General features: G+C 22.9%; 1 protein-coding gene across 1 annotated transcript; it reads left to right on the forward strand.

The window, feature by feature from the left end:
• Window positions 1-1,613: 1,613 nt before the first annotated feature.
• Window positions 1,614-10,175, forward strand: LOC109601187 (protein obstructor-E). Its single transcript, XM_020017411.2, has 4 exons — window positions 1,614-1,762; window positions 5,606-5,827; window positions 8,179-8,373; window positions 9,748-10,175. Exons 1-4 carry the CDS (start codon window positions 1,714-1,716, stop codon window positions 9,975-9,977), a joined length of 696 nt encoding a protein of 231 aa, XP_019872970.1. The 5' UTR covers window positions 1,614-1,713; the 3' UTR covers window positions 9,978-10,175.
• Window positions 10,176-22,317: the final 12,142 nt, after the last annotated feature.

A 22,317-nucleotide genomic window follows, 5' to 3' on the forward strand; every position in this document is an offset into this window, starting at 1 on the left:
CTTTGTTCAAATTCCCTTCCATTTTGTTTTATTTCAGGTTTGATTCTTTAATATTTAATCATTTAATATTTTTTGAAAAGGCTAAAACAATAAAGGTCAGGGTCACTGAAGTTTTGACATATTGATGAAGAAATATTACCCCACCGAAGTGTCACTTACACTTTTTGCTATAACAACAATAATAAATGTTTTTAATTAGAAATAATGAACAATTTAGAAGACCAGGTAATTTTCTTTATTAATTTTTTATTAAATTATTTTAATACAGTCTTTAAACCAACCACCAACAATTTATAACATGTTTTGTGAATAAAAATTAAAAATGGAACTTTTGATGTTCACTTTGTTCAAATTCCCTTCCATTTTGTTTTATTTCAGGTTTGATTCTTTAATATTTAATGATTTAATATTTTTTGAAAAGGCCAAAACAATAAAGGTCAGGATCACTGAAGTTTTGACAGATTGATGAAGTAATATTACCCCACCGAAGTGTCACTTACACTACTTACTATAATAATAATAATAAATGATTTTAATTAGAAATAATGAACAAATTATAAGACCAGGTAATTTTCTTTATTAACTTTTTATTAAATTATTTTAATACATTCTTCAAACCAACCACCAACAATTTATAACATGTTTTGTGAATAAAAATAAAAATGGAACTTTTGATGTTCACTTTGTTCAAATTCCCTTCCATTTTGTTTTATTTCAGGTTTGATTCTTTAATATTTAATGATTTAATATTTTTTTAAAAGGCCAAAATAATAAAGGTCAGGATCACTGAATTTTTGACAGATTGATGAAGTAATATTACCCCACCGAAGTGTCACTTACACTACTTACTATAATAATAATAATAAATGATTTTAATTAGAAATAATGAACAAATTATAAGACCAGGTAATTTTCTTTATTAACTTTTTATTAAATTATTTTAATACATTCTTCAAACCAACCACCAACAATTTATAACATGTTTTGTGAATAAAAATAAAAATGGAACTTTTGATGTTCACTTTGTTCAAATTCCCTTCCATTTTGTTTTATTTCAAGTTTGATTCTTTAATATTTAATAATTTAATATTTTTTTAAAAGGCCAAAACAATAAAGGTCAATATCACTTAAGTTTTGACAGACTGATGAAGTAATATTACCCCACCGAAGTGTCACTTACACTACTTACTATAACAATAATAATAAATGTTTGTAATTAGAAATAATGTACAATTTATAAGACTAGTTAACTTTCTTTATTAATTTTTTATTGAATTATGTTAAATACAATTTATTAAAGACATTTTGTAGCATGTTTTGTGAATAAAAATAAAAATGGAGCTATTGAAGTGGTTCAACAGATTGATAAAAATAGTTTTCACTTTTACTTTTACCCAGTCACAAAGCCATTGAACAATCGACTTGGAATTCAATGGCACCTTTTCCAATGAACGATTTTTTCAAACTAATGGTTTCAACCGAAACAATGTCATAAAATTATCGGGCCAACGTTTTATGCACCAAATACGCCGTCCAGATAAGTAAAGCACACGCGGAATATGCACGAAATATCACAGGTGAAGGGTACTTGAACCAGTAGTGTGGTACCGATCTGTGCAAGAATAACATTTGGCCGCGGCGTCTAGAAAGTGCCCGCAAGTGTTGTCCAGTATAAGTGCCAACTGTCTTGTCAGTCACCAAGGATAAAGCAACATGAGAACGTTTCTGTTCGCGGTGGTTTCTGTCCTTTCGATCTCTTTCGGTGAGTACCATATTGTCACACACTAACACCAATTATTTCGGCGTTTCGGGGTTAATTTAGGGACACGATTGGGACGTGAGTGTGCTACTTTGAGTAAAACAATTCTTCAACTCTCTCTCAGTGTGTAATCTTATGAAATTTGCAGATGTTGTTCAAGTGGAATTTCTATTTTTGTTGGTGTTGTTGTAACAACGTCGAGACCAGAGAACCCAATTAAGATTAACTGCAAACTTTTCTTTCTTTATAAAAAAAACTATTCTGAGAGACGCAGTTTCTAAGCAAATTCTTGTTCAGCTCACACCAATTTCAATTGTGACCTTCACATTAATCTCACATATCAAATTACCATCGACTAAAACCTCACTTTAATTTACATTTATTTCCTCGATTTGGAGAATATAAAAGGTACAAAAATTTGTATTTTCAGCCGTAATTTATTCATTATTTTCATTTAAAACTTAAGAGTAGTAATTTGCTTTAGTTTTTTCCTTTCAAGGATGATTGGTGCCCCATTAAAATACATTAATTTACCTTCTAAACATAATTTATGGTAATCTAACACTTAAATCAATAAATAGATCAGTAAATATTTGTTCAAAAACTAAGAGCAAAGGAAATTGTCTGTGGTGTCACATATTTTCCAAGTTGTTCACCTCTTATTAGGAAAAATAGTTACATATTATGTAAATTTATCGTTCTAGTAAATATTAATCTACATCTTGAAGTATATTAGAGAGTACAGTTTTGTAAGTAGGCTAAACTAGACCAATACGTTTCCATTCGACACGAATAAACGTTAAATTCATTAAATAACTAAATGATTTATTGATTTATTTGTGAATTAGAAACATTAATGTTTGTGCTAATCGATCAATTTTTATGTAAATTAGTTCCTAGTGATATCTTTATGAGGATCTAACGAAATTTCATTAGTAACATCGTAAACAAATAGAAAAGCTAAATTATACGTTGTGTTTTCACTAATTTACTATTGATGACGAAGATTCCTTCCAACTTTCATTTTTATTTTAATATTTGAGCTATAATGGTGAAAATTTGATGGTTTTAATAAATTTGTTTTAATTAATTAAGTGAAAAGGAATAAATTAAATAAATACTTCTGATAGTTATTAATTTCTTTCCATTTTGCTGAGATTCAACTTGTAAAAATTGTTTATAATTTTGAAATAAGAAATATATAAAAGAAATCTTCTAAATAGCACACTTTCTTCTAATATTTTTAGTATATATTATTTTTATGTTAAAAATTAATATTATAAAATGTTTAAATATTAATATTTCATTCATTTAATTATTTTCTTTAAAATTTTTTTTTAATATAAAAATGATAAAAATCACAAATTCATCATTAATAAAATTAAAATAGATAAATTAATTAATTAAAATAAAATCAATTGGTAAGTTTCTTTCTGGTAAATATTTGTGATATTTTATTATTGTTAAAATGACATGACATTTTATTAAAATAATTTAATTCGCTATTTCTTCCAAAAAATCTAACCTCTCTGTTTCTGCTTTCATTTTTATTCCATATTTGTAATACGAAAATTATAAAAATAATAAATTCAGTAATTAAGGTAAATATATTTGTGTTAGTAAAAATATCTTTTATAAAATTAGACATTGTTTACTTTGTTAAAAATTGTCAAAATATTTTTTAAATAAATAAAAATGTTGACAATTATCTAAAAAGGTTCTTTTCCTTATTATCATTTCTTATTATCAATACTTTTAATAGTTAAATCAACAAATAATTGCCTTCCAAAAATATGTACTACTTTTGTAGAAACTCTTTTCCTTTTTCTAATTTCTGTGTGAATCTAATTTAGTTTTTTAGAATAATAATTGTAACTGCATAAAAAAATTCTCATAAAAAGCACACTCTTCAAATATTGTTTCTTTATACTAAATATTATATGAAACAAAACAATTCATTAAAATTTAAGTCATTATTCCCTTTAAAGAATCTTTCTAATTTCTCTGCTTTTATTTTTATTGTATATTTATAACATAAAAATCACAAATAAACATAAACAACTTTTTTAAAATAAGACATTGTTTATTTTATAACAATAATATAATAATTGAAGGGGAATGACAATCATTTAAAAAGTTTTACTCAATCTCTCATTATCGTTTTTATTACCAATATTTTTAATAATAAACATATTTTATTATATAAAATTATTTCGTTTTTTCAGAACAATAGTTGAAACTACATAAAAAACTCTCATAAAGAAAATACTTTCTTCTAAAAAAAGTTACTTTCTAATAAAATTTTTTATTTATTATGTTAAAAATTAGCAATATAAGATGTTTAAAGACAAAACATATTATTAAAATTTAATTTAACTCATTATTCCCTCTAAAAATCAATCCTTTCTATTCTATCTTTCTAAATTAAAAATAAGAAATCTATTATTAATAGACCTATGGAAATCTATTGTCTAATAAAAACATATTTTTTAAAATTTCACTTTTTACTTTGTTGAAAAATAGTTTTTAAATAAAATATAAATAAATATGTATTTCTTATGAATTTGCCTCTTTCCATTTTTTTCATTTTGTGAATCAATTTATAAATATACAAATTTATTTTGAATATATTTGTACTAATAAAAACATCTTTTTTAGATATAGTCATTTTTTACTTTGTTGAAGAGATCTATAAATATTTTTTAATTAATTAAAACTGAATGAAAATGATCTAAAAAGATTTATTCCATTTCCCATTATTTTACTTTTTTTAACAATACTTATTTAAATACCTATTCAAATATTTTATTAACTCTTTTTCATTTTTATGTGAGTCTTTTTGTAAACATACTTTAGTTTTTTATAATAATAGTTGAAACTAGATAAAAAAATGTCATAAAAACATTCTTTCTTCAAATAAAAAGTGTTTTTTCAACTAAATATTATTAATATTTTATTACTATGTTAAAAATTAGTAAATTAAAATGTTCAAAAGCAAAACATTTCATTAAAATTTAATTTAACTCATTATTCCTCTAAAGAATCTGTCTGACCTCTCTGCCTTTCTACTTTTATTTTATGTTTCTAATTAAAAAATAACAAATCTATCATTAATAGACTTCTATACTAATTTATTGTGAATACATTTATACTAATAAAAATATATTTTGTAGAATTAGTCATTATTTAAAAAATTAAAGGTGAATGACAATGATCTAAAAAGGTTTATTCCCTTTCCTATTACTTTTTTTTATTGTCTGTACTTTTTGTTGTTAAATACTTTTTCAATTTTTTATTAAAAGTACCTAAATTTACATAAAAAAATGTAACAATGACATACTAATAAGACGTACTACTTTTCTACAATTACCTTTTTTTTTCATTTTTATGTCAATGTGTTTGTAAATACACTTTATATAGTTTTTTTTAGTATAATAGCTGTAACTATTATACATAAAAAATCTCATAAAAAGCATTCTTTCTTCTAATAAAAAGTTACTTTCTAGTAAATAATTGTTGCATTTTATTATTCAAAAGGGGAACATTTCATTAAAATTTAATTATTTTCTCTTAAGAATCTTTCTAACCTCTTTTTTTGGTATTAATCATTGTTGTGTTTGTTATATATTAAATTTAATTAAATAACTAAATAAAAATAACACATTTGTTTATTTCTTTATCATTACAATAATTGTAATAAAATGGTTTTATTCACATTTCCTATTAAAAATATTTCAACCTACAAAGAGAAGATTTTATCGTTCTTTGTGTTCATATTAAAAAAACAAACAAACATAATTTCTTAGAGTTTTAAGACATGAATAAATGGTAATTTTTAATATTCAGCTCTTGGAGGAGTATTGGTAGAGGATGCGCCAGCATGTCCGGAACAACACGGCGTCCAGGCATACGCCCATCCGGAGTCCTGCAACCTGTTCTTCCTTTGCACCAACGGAACGCTGACCGTTGAGACCTGCGAGAACGGTCTGCTGTTCGACGGGAAGGGTGCCGTGCACAACCACTGCAACTACAACTGGGCCGTCGATTGTGGAAACAGGAAGGCCGACTGTGAGTGTACACATTTAATCACGTCAAACTTTAGCTCGAAATGCTATGCAAATTTATGTCCATAAGTTACTACTGTAACAATATTGTTTATTAATGAAGGCATTTATTATAATAAATTTGTTGTGTGTTCATAAAGGTCGCAGTTTATAACGACTTAATATAAGGTAGCTTAATATTATGGCAAGAATTGACTCATTTAAATAAGTTCAATTTCAAAGACTATCAAATATCAATTTCACAGAATTTGAAACTTTCTTTGGTTTGTAGAATATATTTGTTATCATTAATTCTGATAAAGTTAATGAATGATGCAAACTATTTTTAGTTAAATGTTAGAAACAAAAGACATTTGTTGCCTTTACTAGGTAACACCAGAAAGTTGTTTAAATTATTCGTTTCAAAGAGAAGACAACAAAAATCTTCTTCAATTATTCTAACTTTCCGAATAATTATTCACTATTCTTTAGTTTATTCGTTCTGAAAGTCTGTTAATAAAATGTTAGAAGCAAAAGATATTTGTAGCCTTTACTTGGTACCATCCTGTAAAATTTGTCAAGACTGATTGTTCTTTGGATTATTCATTTCAAAGAAAAGATTACAAATATCTGCATAAAGGAGAATTGAGTTACATTAATTTGGTGGTTGTTAATCCTGCTAAGTTTACCATATATTAGGTAACACCAGAAAGTTTGTTTAAATTATTCATTTCAAAGAAAAGACAACAAAAATCTTCTTCAATTATTCTAACTTTCTACATAATTATTCACTATTCTTTAGTTTATTCGTTATGAAAGTCTGTTAATAAAATGTTAGAAGCAAAAGATATTTGTAGCCTTTACTTGGTACCATCCTGTAAAATTTGTCAAGACTGATTGTTCTTTGGATTATTCATTTCAAAGAAAAGATTACAAATATCTGCACAAAGGAGAATTGAGTTACACTAATTTGGTGGTTGTCAATCCTGCTAAGTATACCATATATTAGGTAACACCAGAAAGTTTGTTTAAATTATTCATTTCAAAGAAAAGACAACAAAAATCTTCTTCAATTATTCTAACTTTCCGAATAATTATTCACTATTCTTTAGTTTATTCGTTCTGAAAGTCTGTTAATAAAATGTTAGAAGCAAAAGACATTTGTAGCCTTTACTTGGTACCATCCTGTAAAATTTGTCAAGACTGATTGTTCTTTGGATTATTCATTTCAAAGAAAAGATTACAAATATCTGCACAAAGGGGAATTGAGTTACACTAATTTGGTGGTTGTCAATCCTGCTAAGTTTACCATATATTAGGTAACACCAGAAAATTTGTTTAAATTATTCATTTCAAAGAAAAGACAACAAAAATCTTCTTCAATTATTCTAACTTTCCGAATAATTATTTACTATTCTTTAATTTATTCGTTCTGAAAGACTTAATAAAAGAAGAAGAAGACAATTACTCACAATTCTTTAGTTCATTCGTTTTAGTAGTATGTTAATAGAGTGTTAAAAGGAGAAGACTTTTGTAGCATTTAATTGGAAATATCCAATAAAATTGACTTTACTCATTTTAAAGGAAAGATTACAAAATTTTGCAAAGAAGAATTAAGATATACGTCTTTAATGGATTTCCATCCTGCTACGTATGTGTTAGATAACTCAGGAGTGAAATTTAGTTTATTCAGTTCAAAAAAAAGAACAAATATTTAGTTATCCAGTTTCCTATGTAATAACTCAATATTCTTCTGTTGATTTCTTTTAAAACTCTTTTAAAGACTGTCTCACCAGGATTAGAGACTCTTCTTTAATCCTGGTGAGATTCTGTCAAATTTGTCAAGGATGATTCTTGTTTAGTTTATTTATTTATCACGAGAAAATAGTTACGTAGATAACTTTTGTTATCATCAATTCTGATAAATAAAATATAATGTTAAAACTTACTTATTCATTACTTAAGTCTTAAGTCCTGCTTCATATTAATTACTTAAAATTGAAAGTGTCTTTAGTTAATACATCTTAATGAAAAGGACTAACTGTTCCAAAGAATAATTTAGTTGTATTCACTCCAATGATCTTAAAAAATCTGTAATATTATTATCGTTCAAATATTCTATAGTTTATTTATTTTAAAGAAACAATAAAGATTCCACTAAGAAATAATACTGTAAGACTTGTTGTCTGCAACCTTTCTAAAACATTCTTAAATTTACCATTTCAAAGAAGAGATAAAAAATAAAAACATCTGTTACATTGATAATTAAAATATTTCAAGGTAAAAACTTTCTGCAGTTGATTAATTTAAAGCAAAAACAGTTGCCTCCTGCTGTCTTTCATTAAAACTAAGCCACAATTCATTGATTATTTTTAGTGACCCCAATCAGCACCCCAGGTTGCGAATACCAATTCGGATTGTACCCTGACAGTGAAGGATGCTCGACTCACTACATCAAATGCGCATATGGAGAGCCAATTCCACAGGAATGTGAACCTGGTTTGGTGTACGACGAACGCATCCACGGATGCAACTGGCCCGATCTCTTATTGGAGAAATGCAACCCAGAAGGTCAGTATTAGTTTCAAAATGGCTGCTTTTGCTAACAACAACTACATTAAGAGTTATCATCTTTTTGGTTACTTTTGCTTTTCAGTATTTAAATTTCACCAGGTAACCTAGAAATCTAGTAAAATAATTGCCAAGTCAAACAAGATAAATATATCCAGCAGCATTTTGTTTAAAATTGAAAAGTTACGTGGGTTTACTGTCACAAAAGTATTCAAGTTAATTAATAACATAAAAACAAGTTTATAGAATTTCATTTAATGTTCCATTTATATAAGTATCTCAACTTAAAACAATTGTTACTTAAGACCTTTGTTTATTATAGTTAGTTTACAAGACAATTCACTTCCTTCATTCCACTTTTCTTGTTGTCCTCCCTTCATCCTTTCTTCCATTCTCCCTTCTTTATGTTCTTTTCTTTCCTTTCTTTCGTCATTTTGTGTTGCTTCATTTAATTCCACTCATCATTTCCTTCCTTCCTCTTCTTTTTCTCCTTTTCTTTCTTCCATCTTGGTCCTTCTTCTTCCTTTACCCTTCCCTCTCCTTTATTCATTTCTTATTTTTCTTCTAGGTTATTCTTTCCTCCTTTTCTTTATTCCATTCTCCATTCTCTATGTTCTTTTCTTTCCTTTCTTTTGTCATTTTGTGTTGCTTCCTTGCTTTATTTAATTCCACTCATCATTTCCTTCCTTCCTCTTCTTTTTCTCCTTTTCTTTCTTCCATCTTGGTCCTTCTTCTTCCTTTACCCTTCCCTCTCCTTTATTCATTTCTTATTTTTCTTCTAGGTTATTCTTTCCTCCTTTTCTTTATTCCATTCTCCATTCTCTATATTCTTTTCTTTTCTTTCTGTCGTCATTTTGTGTTGCTTTCTTGCTTTATTTAATTGCACTCATCATTTCCTTCCTTCCTCTTTTTTTCGCCTTTTCTTTCTTCCATCTTGGTCCTTCTTCTTTCTTTACCCTTCCCTCTCCTTTATGCATTCCTTATTTTTATTGTAGGTCATTCTTTCCTCCTTTTCTTTCTTCCATTCTCCGTTCTCTATATTCTTTTCTTTCCGTTTTTTCGTCATTTTGTGTTGCTTCCTTGTTTTATTTAATTCCACTCATCATTTCCTTCCTTTCTCTTCTTTTCCTCCTTTTCTTTCTTCCATCTTGGTCCTTCTTCTTCCTTTACCCTTCCCTCTCCTTTATTCATTCCTTATTTTTCTTCTAGGTCATTCTTTCCCCCTTTTCTTTCTTCCATTCTCCGTTCTCTATGTTCTTTTCTTTCCTTTCTTGGTCCTTCTTCTTCCTTTATCCTTCCCTTTTCTAGTTCCTTCAATTCTTCTTCCTTTTCTTATTTAACCAGTTTTACTCATAATATTTATTACTTTTTCAGCTGTTGTCGGCTTCAAATGCCCCACCAAGGTACCATCCGGCAGCCCGTCCGCCAAATTCTGGCCGTTCCCCCGTTTCCCCGTGCCCGGAGACTGTCACCGTCTCATCACCTGCGTGAACGGCCACCCGCGTCTCATCTCCTGCGGCGAGGGCAAGGTGTTCGACGAATCGTCCCTGTCCTGCGAGGAACCCGAACTGGTGCCGCACTGCGCCAACCACATTAGAAAATAATTTTACCTTAACCCGCTAGAGGTTTCTGTTTGTGAATGTATTTGAATATTTCAGGTGAATTCGCAAATTTTACGAAAAAGAATTTTAGAAAAATGTCTCTTCAAAAACATTATTTGTGTATTAAATTATTGACGCCGTTTTGTAAATATTTTTTTTTGTAATTTCCAGGTTAAGTAATAAATCTGTACAGTTCTAGAATTGTTTTATTGTTAAAATACAATGTAAATAAAGTATTTTTATAATTAATTAATAATAAATTTGTCATAATGTCATATTATTCATTAAAATCTTATCTTTTATATATTTAATTAATTATTACAATATATTAAAAATTATTTATAGAAAAAGTATTTCTTTAATTTAGTAAAAATAAAATTTCGAAAAATTTATTTATATAGCAAAATTTTATTCTTGAAAATTAATAAAATTGAACATATATCAGAAATGACATTATTTAAATGACAATGTTAATATTATTAAAATAAATAATATTTAATTTAGTTTTTAAATTTAAATATTAAACTATACAAGAATAATATTTAAACTAATTTCTTGACAATATTAAATATTTAAACTATATTAATATATATTGTTTAAAATATATTAAAAATCATATTATTTAAATATGTTATATTGTTATAATAAATAATGTTAAATTTAGTTTTTAAATTTAAATATTAAACAATTGAAGAATAATATTTGAAGTAATATCTTAACAATATTAAATACTTATTCGTAAAAAAAATTAAAAATGTCAATATGTCTAACTGTGTGGACCACTTCAACATTTAATATTTGCAGTGTAAAATCACACAATTTAAAATGTCTTGAAGAAGTTATATAACATTTAATATTTAACTCCAAATATTAAACTATCCAAGAATTATATTTAAACTTTGAATAAATATAAGAATTTCTTCGTTAAAAAAATTAAAAAAGTCATCTTTTTTTTTATCTCCAAATATTAAACCATCCAAGAATTATATATAAATTTGAAATAATATTTAATAAATATTTCATATTTATGGTTTAAAATATATCAAAAATGATATTATTTAAATGACACTGTTAATATTCTTATAATAAATAAAAATTTAAATATTAAATAATTCAAGAGTAATATTTAAAGTAATATCTTAACAATATTAAATATTTATTGGTTAAAAAAATTATGTCAAACTGAGTGGATCATTTAAACATTTAATATTTTCAGTGGAAAATGACACAATTTAAAACATCTTAAAGAAGTTATATAACATTTTATTTTTAACTCCAAAGATTAAACCATCCAAATTTAGAATAAAATTAAATAATTCATATTTATGGTTTAAAATATGTCAAAAATGATATTATTTAAATTACAATTTTAATATTCTTATAATAAATAATATTAAATTTTGTTTTTAAATTTAAATATTAAACAATTCAAGTATAATATTTAAAGTAATATCTTAACAATATTAAATATTTATTCGTTAAAATAATTAAGAAGGCCATTATGACATTTAATATTTTCAGTGGAAAATGACACAATTTAAAACGTCTTAAAGAAGTTATATAACATTTTATTTTTAACTCCAAAGATTAAACCATCCAAATTTAGAATAAAATTAAGTAATTCATATTTATGGTTTAAAATATGTCAAAAGTGATATTATTTAAATTACAATTTTAATATTCTTATAATAAATAATATTAAATTTTGTTTTTAAATTTAAATATTAAACAATTCAAGTATAATATTTAAAGTAATATCTTAACAATATTAAATATTTATTCGTTAAAATAATTAAGAAGGCCATTATGTCAAACTGTGTGTACCATTTCAACATTTAAAATTTTCAGTGGAAAATGACTCAATTTAAAACGTCTTGAAGAAGTTATATAACATTTAATTTTTAACTCTAAATATTAAACCAAAAATTATATTTAAATTTAGAATAATATTGAATAATTCATATTTATGGTTTAAAATATATTAAAAATGATATTATTTAAATAAAAATGTTAATAATTATATAATAAATAATGTCAAATTAGTTTTTAAACATAAATATTTTAAAATATGTCAAAAAATGATGTTATTTAAATAACAAATAATATTAAATTTAGTTTTTAAATTTAAATATTCAAATATTCAAGAATATTATTTAAATTAGTATTAAATTATTCATAATTATGATTTAAAATGTCAAAAAATGATATTATTTAAATGACAATATTGATATTCTTAGAATAAATAAATTATAATTAAGTTTTAATTTTAAATATTAAACAATTTAAGAATAATATATAAATTAATTTTAAATAATTGAAATATTTGTCAAAAATGATATTATTTAAATGACAATATTAACATTATTATTATTATTATTAATAATAATATTCTTCTGATAAATAATGTTAAATTTAGATTTTACTTACTATTTAAGAATAAATTTATATAATACTTCATATTTATGATTTAAAATACATCAAAAATTATATTAATACTAATAAATAGTATTCAATTTAATTTTTAAATATTAAACTATTCAAAAATATTATTTCAATTATATATTATTTATATGATAATAAATGTTTCAAACAGAATAAATTTTCAAAATTGTTTTTGCCTCTCTTCCTTAAGGAATGAATCTTTTTGAAATTTTTTTATTAATTAAAAATAATAGTGTTAATTTTTGAGTTATCCAGAAATTTCACTAATTTTCTCATTTATAATTTTTATACCCCTTTCCTGATATATGAAAAATAAATTTTTATTTCCAATTTAAATGATTAATTATTAATTGATTATTATAATGTTCTGTAACCAATCTTTAATAATTGCCATTTTTGAAATTATTTAAATTATTATTGTTAACTGTCCATCAACTGACAATTTAATTAGCTATAATTTAGGTTCCAAAATAGGTTATCAAATTTATTTAAAATTAAATAATTGGAGCCAATAAATGTCACTAAATTTTAACATTTTAACTACCTTGTTTTTTGATAAAATAACAAATTAGAAAACAAATCATGTCAGCCTATAATAATAATAATAATAATTGCCTATTAAAACTCGCATGTATAGTTTTTACTTTCTTTTAAATTGAAGTATTTATACAATCATACTCTTAAATATTATGAAATCAGGATGTAGGTATAACAAGAATATAAAGGTTTATGTATCTATTGATCCACAAACCTACATAAATGCAGACGTATATTGGAAGATTTCTAAATGATAAAAGAGATAGAACAAGTTTCAAGATCTGTATATTTTCTTCCAAAACATTAACTAGTCATAATATTAGTTAATTATAAAACCGGTTATTTTAATTGTGGGTAATAAAAATTATTCTTATTTATTATACCTATACATAAATTGTGTGTTTATGAATATTTATTGTTTAATATATTAATTAACTATTGATGAATTTGAATTAATTTCTAAACCCCGTTTTTCCCGCATATTGGAAAAAGGCAATTAAAATGTGATTTTCTCAGGATAACGGCGAATTAATTAATTTAATTTATAATTAAAACCGTTAGTGAATGTATTTAATGATGATCTCCGATCTCAGGAAAATTCTCATATGTCACCCAGACTCGTTGATTTTGTATTAACCTGGTTCTCATCTTGGCTTCTTCGTCGTTCTTAATTTTTTAATAGAAACATGTTCCATGTTCCCTTGAAACCAGTATTCAGAAAGTGAGTTTCTAATGTTTACTTAAAATTGCACTGGTATCAAGTACTTTCTTCTTCTCGATTGTTGTGACACAATGCATTAGTACGGCTAGATAACAATTTTCTTTGAAGAAATTTCGAAAATTTTTTACAGGATAATAACCTTTAAGTAATGTCGTGTGTCATTGACGTCGAATTGATCCTTTTAAACTATACTTCATTGACAATAAAATGAAAACATAAGGTTTTATTTGACTAAAATCTATTATTTCTATTATTACTAGTTTATTTGGACATTTTATTTTAAGAAATTTATTCAATTATTGTGTGAATAATTTTAATATTTAATATTTTCTGTAGGAAATAATATTATTATAATAATAACATTTAATTTTTGACTCCTAATATTAAACTATCCTATATATTTAGAATAATATTAAATAATTCATATTTGTAGTTTAAAATATATGACATATTAATATTCTTATAATAAAAAATAAAATTTAAAGTAATTTATTAACAATATTAAACATTTATTTATTAAAAAAAATAAAAATGTCATTATGTCAAACTGTGTGTATCATTTCAACATTTAATATTTTCTGTGAAAAATAACAATTTAAAACTAAAGAAAATTAAATAACATAACAACCATCCAAGAATTATATTTAAATTTAGAATAATATTTTATTCATATGGCTTAAAATATATCAGAACTAATATTATTTATACGATAATATTATAATAAATAATGTTAAATTAGTTTTTAAACATAAATATTAAATAATTCAAGAAAAATATATAAATTAATATAAATAATTCATATTAATGATTCAAAATATGTCAAAAATGATATTATTTAGCTGACAATATTGATATTTTTAGAATAAATAATATTAAATTTAGATTTTAATTTTAAATATTAAACAATATAATATAAAAAAAAATTTAAATAATTTATATTTTTGATTTAAAATATATGAAAAAGTGATATTACTTAAATGTCAATCTTTAATAAATAATGTTAAATTTAGTTTTTCAACATAAATATTAAACAATTCAAGAATAATTTTAAATTAATATTAAATAATTCATATTCCTGATTTAAAATTCTTCAAAAAATTATGTTATTTAAATGACTGTTGATATTCATCTAATAAATAATATTAAATTTTGCTTTAAAATATTCGATTTTTATTTAAAATGTATAAAAATAATATTATTTAAATGACAATGTTAATATTATTATTAATATTATAAATACTCTTCTAATAAATAATGTTAAATTTACATTTTCTATTAGTAATAATATTTTATTATATTCTAATCAAATATTCAATAAAATTAATATTTATTTTATTAATAGTACTTTTTTATGTTTAAATAAATTATTTATAAACTATTATTACTAGTTTATTTGGACATTTTTTTTTAAAAAGTTTATTCAAATATTCAATGAAATAAATATTTTTTTTAATAATAGTACTTTTTAAGTTTAAATAAATTGTTTATGAAAAACTAATTTTGAACGTTTTGACTTATTTTTAAAAACAGTTTCAAATATTAAATGAAATAAATCTTTATTCTATTAGCATCTTAATATTATTATATAAACATTTACTTTTTTTAACAAATTGTTTATATAAAGACTACATTTTGATACATATATTTTAGTAAAATAACTTCTTAATTTTAAAGATATTTTCAAACATTTATTTTATTAAATATTCAATTATTATTAATTTATTTAGACATTTTTTCTCATTTTTAGAAGTTTATTCAGATATTAAATAATAATAAATCTTTATTTATCCTAATATCTTTATGTAAACATTTAGTTTTTATTATTATTATTAATTTATTTAGACATTTCTTCTCGTTCTTAGAAGTTTATTCAAATATTGAATAATAATAAATATTTATTTTATTAGAGGTACTTTTTCTACGTCTTAATAAATTGTTTTTAAAAGGACTAACTTTTTATATTATTCAGTTTTTATTTTAGTAAAAATATTCACTTTATTAAAATTTAATTTATTTTCAGTTATATAGAATATTTCATTTTAATTTTAAAGGCATTTTCAAATATTAAATGAAATAAATATTTATTTTATTAACAGTATATCTTTATATTTTTACGTAAACATTTATTTTTATTAAATTTTCAATTATTATTAATTTATTTAGACATTTCTTCCCATTTTTAGAAGTTTATTCAAATATTACATAAAATAAATATTTATTTTATCAACAGTGTATCTGTATATTTTTATGCAAACATTTATTTTGTTAAATTTTCAATTATTATTAATTTATTTAGACATTTATTCAAACATTGAATAATAATAAATATTTATTTTATTAGTAGTACTTTGTCTATGTTTCTACAAATTGTTCAAGGACTAACTAAACATTTTCTTTATTAAATTTTCAATTATTATTAGTTTACCCACACATTTAATTTTATTTTCAGAACAAAATATTTAATGAAATAAATATTTATTTTATTAGTAGTACTCCTTTCTATGTTATAACAAATTGTTTATAAAAGGACTAAATTTTGGTACTATTCAGTTTATATTTTCGTAAAAATATTCACATTATTAAGATTTATATTATTGTTAGCTATATAGAACATTTCATCTTAATTTTAAAAGCATTGTCAAATATTAAATGAAATAAATTTTTATTTTATTAACAGTGTATCTTAATATTTTTATATAAACATTTATTTTGTTAAACTTTCATTTATTATTAATTTATTTAGACATTTATTCAAATATTGAATAATAATAAATATTTATTTTATTAGTAGTACTTTTTCTATGTTTTAACAAATTGTTCAAGGACTAACTAAACATTTACTTTATTAAATTTTCAATTATTATTAGATTACTCACATATTTAATATGATTTTTAGAAGGAAACATTTAATGAAATAAATATTTATTTTATTAGTAGTACTCCTTTCTATGTTATAACAAATTGTTTATAAAAGGACTAAATTTTGGTACTATTCAGTTTATATTTTAGTAAAAATATTCACATTGTTAAGATTTATATTATTGTTAGTTATATAGAACATTTCATCTTAATTTTAAAAGCATTGTCAAATATCAAATGAAATAAATCTTTATTTTATTAACAGTGTATCTTAATTTTTTATACAAACATTTATTTTGTTAAACTTTCAATTATTATTAATTTATTTAGACATTTATTCAAATATTGAAAAATAATAAATATTTATTTTATTAGTAGTAATTTTTCTATGTTTTAACAAAGTGTTTATAAAAGAACTAAATATTTATACTATTCAGTTTATATTTTAGCAAAAGTATTCACATTATTAAGATTTATATTATTGTTAGCTATATAGAACATTTCATCTTAATTTTAAAAGCATTGTCAAATATTAAATGAAATAAATTTTTATTTTATTAACAGTGTATCTTAATATTTTTATACAAACATTTATTTTGTTTCACCACAACTTTCATTTATTATTAATTTATTTAGACATTTATTCAAATATTGATTAATAATAAATATTTATTTTACTAGTAGTACTTTTTCTATGTTTTAACAAATTATTCAAGGACTAACTAAACATTTACTTTATTAAATTTTCAATTATTATTAGATTACTCACACATATAATATGATTTTTAAAAGCAAACATTTAATGAAATAAATATTTATTTTATTAGTAGTACTTCTCTCTGAGTTTGAACAAACTGAAACAAATAAAAGGTTCAGATTTTGATTATCTTTACTAAAAATATTTACTTTATTAAATATTCTATTATTTCTAATTAAATGGAGATTTCTGTCTTATTTTTTTTTTTTTCAAACATTTACTTAATTAAATTTTCAATTATTAATTTTAGTTTACTTACATTTCATCTCATTTTTAAAAGTTTATTTAGATATTAAATGAAATAAACATTTATTTTATTAGTAGTTTATAATAGGGTAATGTTTATACAAATTCTGTATACAAGGACTGAATTTTGCAAAAGATTTATACAAATTAAAATTAAAAAAACTAATTTTTAATTTAGTAAAACGTTTTCTTTATTAAATTTTATATTAGTACTAATTTATTTGGCTATTTTATCTTATATTTAGTTATTTATACTTTAAGAAGACTATTTTTTAAATTCTTCACCAAATTTAGAAAATCATCATCTGTCACTGGTTCTAAAAGAAAGGGAACTGACCAACAAAACAAACGTTAATCACAAATTATACACGGTGCAATTAAAAGGATACAGACACATTTCGCGGAAAGTAGGCGATGGTCTTGCAGTGTATAATAAGTGAGAATTTAAAGAAGAATGTGCCGGAGATAACCTTGATCAAGTTCAATCGGTCAAGGTCACATGTGCATTAAGTTCATCGTTATACATTCCAATAATCTGAAGATTAATTTGACACAGCCAGCAAGCGTTAAGAAAAATGTATTAATGACCCAATAATAAAAGGAATGTCAAAGATTTCAATGTCTAAATTTTAACTGTAAATATTGACCCCCCTCCCCCTTAATAATTTTTTTTATATAAAATGTATTAAATAAAATTTGAAAAACACTCAAATTTTATGCAAAACATGTTTTTCTAATAATTATAATTGATTAAATAATCATAATAAACAAATATATGTGATTATTTTCACTGTTACAATTTACTTGTATTTCAAACAAACAAAAGAAATTTAATTTGGTTTGATTTCATACATGCACTTTCCATTATTATTCCAATTTTGTTTGAAATTGTCCTGAACCATGTTATTATTTAAACCAATAAGCAAAAATAAAAAAAGAAACAAATATTAATTCATACATATGTTATATTACCATAAATCAATGCCAAAAATTTTAATTATTACAACTACTAAAGTTATTAAAGACAGTTAATTAAATTTAATTTCGCCACAAAGATAAAACTTTCTAATTTATATGTTAATTAACAATTTTTACAGTATTTGGCAGATGTTATTATAATTGAACACAAACCTGCTGAACTGAAATAAGCCTTTCAATGGTAAAATAGACAGTTTTAACAATGTCAGAGACTTCTGCTTTTATTCATGAATAATTAATTGTGTACCTGCGTATCAAACAATTACTTTCTTACATTAATTTTGTTACAGATAGAAACTTTGATTATTATTATTATTAATTATGTACAATGTATTTGAATAATCGACCATTGAACTTGATTTAACGACGTGTTAAATTTATATCACATAATTTTTAAGGTAACAAGAGAAATTATATTTACATAACAGTAATAAATTGAATAAGCATAAAATTTAAATAAACAATGTCTGATTCACTAAGCGGAATAAAAAGTACACAAAAGTGGCATTAGGACTTTTAATAACATTATTTAATTTATCCTCGTTGTTATATGAACTTCTATAAACAACTAATAACTAGAATAAAATATATATAATTTAAATTTCTTTAATAATATTGAATAAACCTTATATAAAAAGGAACAATGTAAACAATATTTATTAAACAATTTTAAATGATTTGTAGTACTATAATTAAAATGAAATTTCTATTTTCTAGTTGACTAACCCATGTTTATTGGATAATTAAAATTAATTTCTAATACAAAGAGATAAGTAACTAAAATGGCCATTAATATTTAAATTTTATTATTAATAATAAAATAAATATTTATCCAAATACAGCATATAAAAATTCTAATCATCTGCTATTTTGTGAAGATTTTTTATAAGAAGTAAAATAATCAATTTTTAATTAACATATAATACAAATAATATTAAAAAATACAATACATATATAATATATATTATATAATTACAACACAATACACACAATGTTAACTGTTCTTTTATGTACAAAAGATGTATAATGATCTAAAACCATTGTTTTTATACTTTATTAGGTTAAAACCTTTTCCTCTTCAAAACTACAACAATGTGACAGAATTTTAAAATGTTTCAACTTGACACATCTACTGAGTATGTTCATAGTTTTAGACTTCATTGTTCCCAACTTAGACAATGTAACATGATATTATTTTTATTTTTTGAAGTTGAGTAATCGACTGAATATCATTATTGAATCAATCTTCTCTCAATATTTAATTAATAAGTGGTGTAATTACTTAAATCTGTATTGGAATTATTTAGTGATTAGCTGAAATTATAATCATAATGAAATCTGTATTTGTAACATCTTCTAAAGTGTATATAAATTGATCTTCAAGATTAATCTTCATTCTTTATATTTTGGACGACGTAATGTGACAAAATTTTAAAATTTTTGAATTTGACACATCAACTGAGTATGTTCATAGTTTTAAACTTCATTGTTGACAATTTAGACAATGTAACATGACAGTATTTTTATTTTTGAAGTTGAATAATCGACTGAATATCATTATTGAATCAACCTTCCCTCAATATTCAATTAATAAGTGGTGTAATTACTTAAATCTGTATTGGGATTATTTAGTGATTAGCTGAAATTATAATCATAATGAAATCTGTATTTGTAACATCTTCTAAAGTGTATATAAATTTATCTTCAAGATTAATCTTCATTCTTTATATTTTAGACGACGTAATGTGACAGAATTTTAAAATTGTTGAACTTGACACATCTATTGAGTATGTTCATAGTTTTAAACTTCATTGGTCACAATTTAGACAATGTAACATGATAATATTTTTATTTTTTGAAGTTGAGTAATCGACTGAATATCATTATTGAATCAATCTTCCCTCAATATTCAATTAATAAGTGGTGTACTTACATAAATCTGTATTGGGATTATTTAGTGATTAGCTGAAATTATAATCATAATGAAATCTGTATTTGTAACATCTTCTAAAGTGTATATAAATTGATCTTCAAGATTAATCTTCATTCTTTATATTTTGGACGACGTAATGTGACAAAATTTTAAAATTTTTGAATTTGACACATCAACTGAGTATGTTCATAGTTTTAAACTTCATTGTTGACAATTTAGACAATGTAACATGACAGTATTTTTATTTTTGAAGTTGAATAATCGACTGAATATCATTATTGAATCAACCTTCCCTCAATATTCAATTAATAAGTGGTATAATTACTTAAATCTGTATTGGGATTATTTAGTGATTAGCTGAAATTATAATCATAATGAAATCTGTATTTGTAACATCTTCTAAAGTGTATATAAATTTATCTTCAAGATTAATCTTCATTCTTTATATTTTTGACGACGTAATGTGACAAAATTTTAAAACTTTTGAACTTGACACATCTATTGAGTATGTTTATAGTTTTAAACTTCATTGTTCACAATTTAGACAATGTAACATGACAGTATTTTTATTTTTGAAGTTGAATAATCGACTGAATATCATTATTGAATCAACCTTCCCTCAATATTCAATTAATAAGTGGTGTAATTACTTAAATCTGTATTGGGATTATTTAGTGATTAGCTGAAATTATAATCATAATGAAATCTGTATTTGTAACATCTTCTAAAGTGTATATAAATTTATCTTCAAGATTAATCTTCATTCTTTATATTTTAGACGACGTAATGTGACAGAATTTTAACATTTTGAACTTGACACATCTACTGAGTATGTTCATAGTTTTAGACTTCATTGTTCACAATTTAGACAATGTAACATGATAGTATTTTTATTTTTGAAGTTGAGTAATCGACTGAATATCATTATTGAATCAATCTTCCCTCAATATTTAATTAATAAGTGGTGTAATTACTTAAATCTGTATTGGGATTATTTAGTGATTAGCTGAAATTATAATCATAATGAAATCTGTATTTGTAACATCTTCTAAAGTGTATGTAAATTTATCTTCGAGATTAATCTTCATTCTTTATATTTTAGACGACGTAATGTGACAGAAGTTTAAAATTTTTGAACTCGACACATCTATTGAGTATGTTCATAGTTTTAAACTTCATTGTTCACAATTTAGACAATGTAACATGACAGTATTTTTATTTTTTGAAGTTGAGTAATCGACTGGATATCATTATTGAATCAATCTTCCCTCAATATTCAATTAATAAGTGGTGTACTTACATAAATCTGTATTGGGATTATTTAGTGAATAGCTGAAATTATAATCATAATGAAATCTGTATTCGTAACATCTTCTAAAGTGTATGTAAATTTATCTTCAACATTAATCTTCATTCTTTATATTTTAGACGACGTAATGTGACAGAATTTTAAAATTTTTGAACCTGACACAGATGTCAGATGAAGTCTAGAACTATGAACATACTCAATAGATATTGAGTATGTTCATAGTTCTAGACTTCATTGGTCACAATTTAGACAATGTAACATGATAATATTTTTATTTTTTGAAGTTGAGTAATCGACTGAATATCATTATTGAATCAATCTTCCCTCAATATTCAATTAATAAGTGGTGTACTTACATAAATCTGTATTGGGATTATTTAGTGATTAGCTCAAATTCTAATCATAATGAAATCTGTATTTGTAACATCTTCTAAAGTGTATATAAATTTATCTTCAAGATTAATCTTCATTCTTTATATTTTGGACGACGTAATGTGACAGAATTTTAAAATTTTTGAACTTTTGAATATTTATAATCATAATGTAATCTGTATTTGTAAC

The sequence above is a fragment of the Aethina tumida genome, chromosome 3, assembly GCF_024364675.1.
Source record: "Aethina tumida isolate Nest 87 chromosome 3, icAetTumi1.1, whole genome shotgun sequence".
Taxonomy (NCBI): Eukaryota; Metazoa; Arthropoda; class Insecta; order Coleoptera; family Nitidulidae; genus Aethina; species Aethina tumida.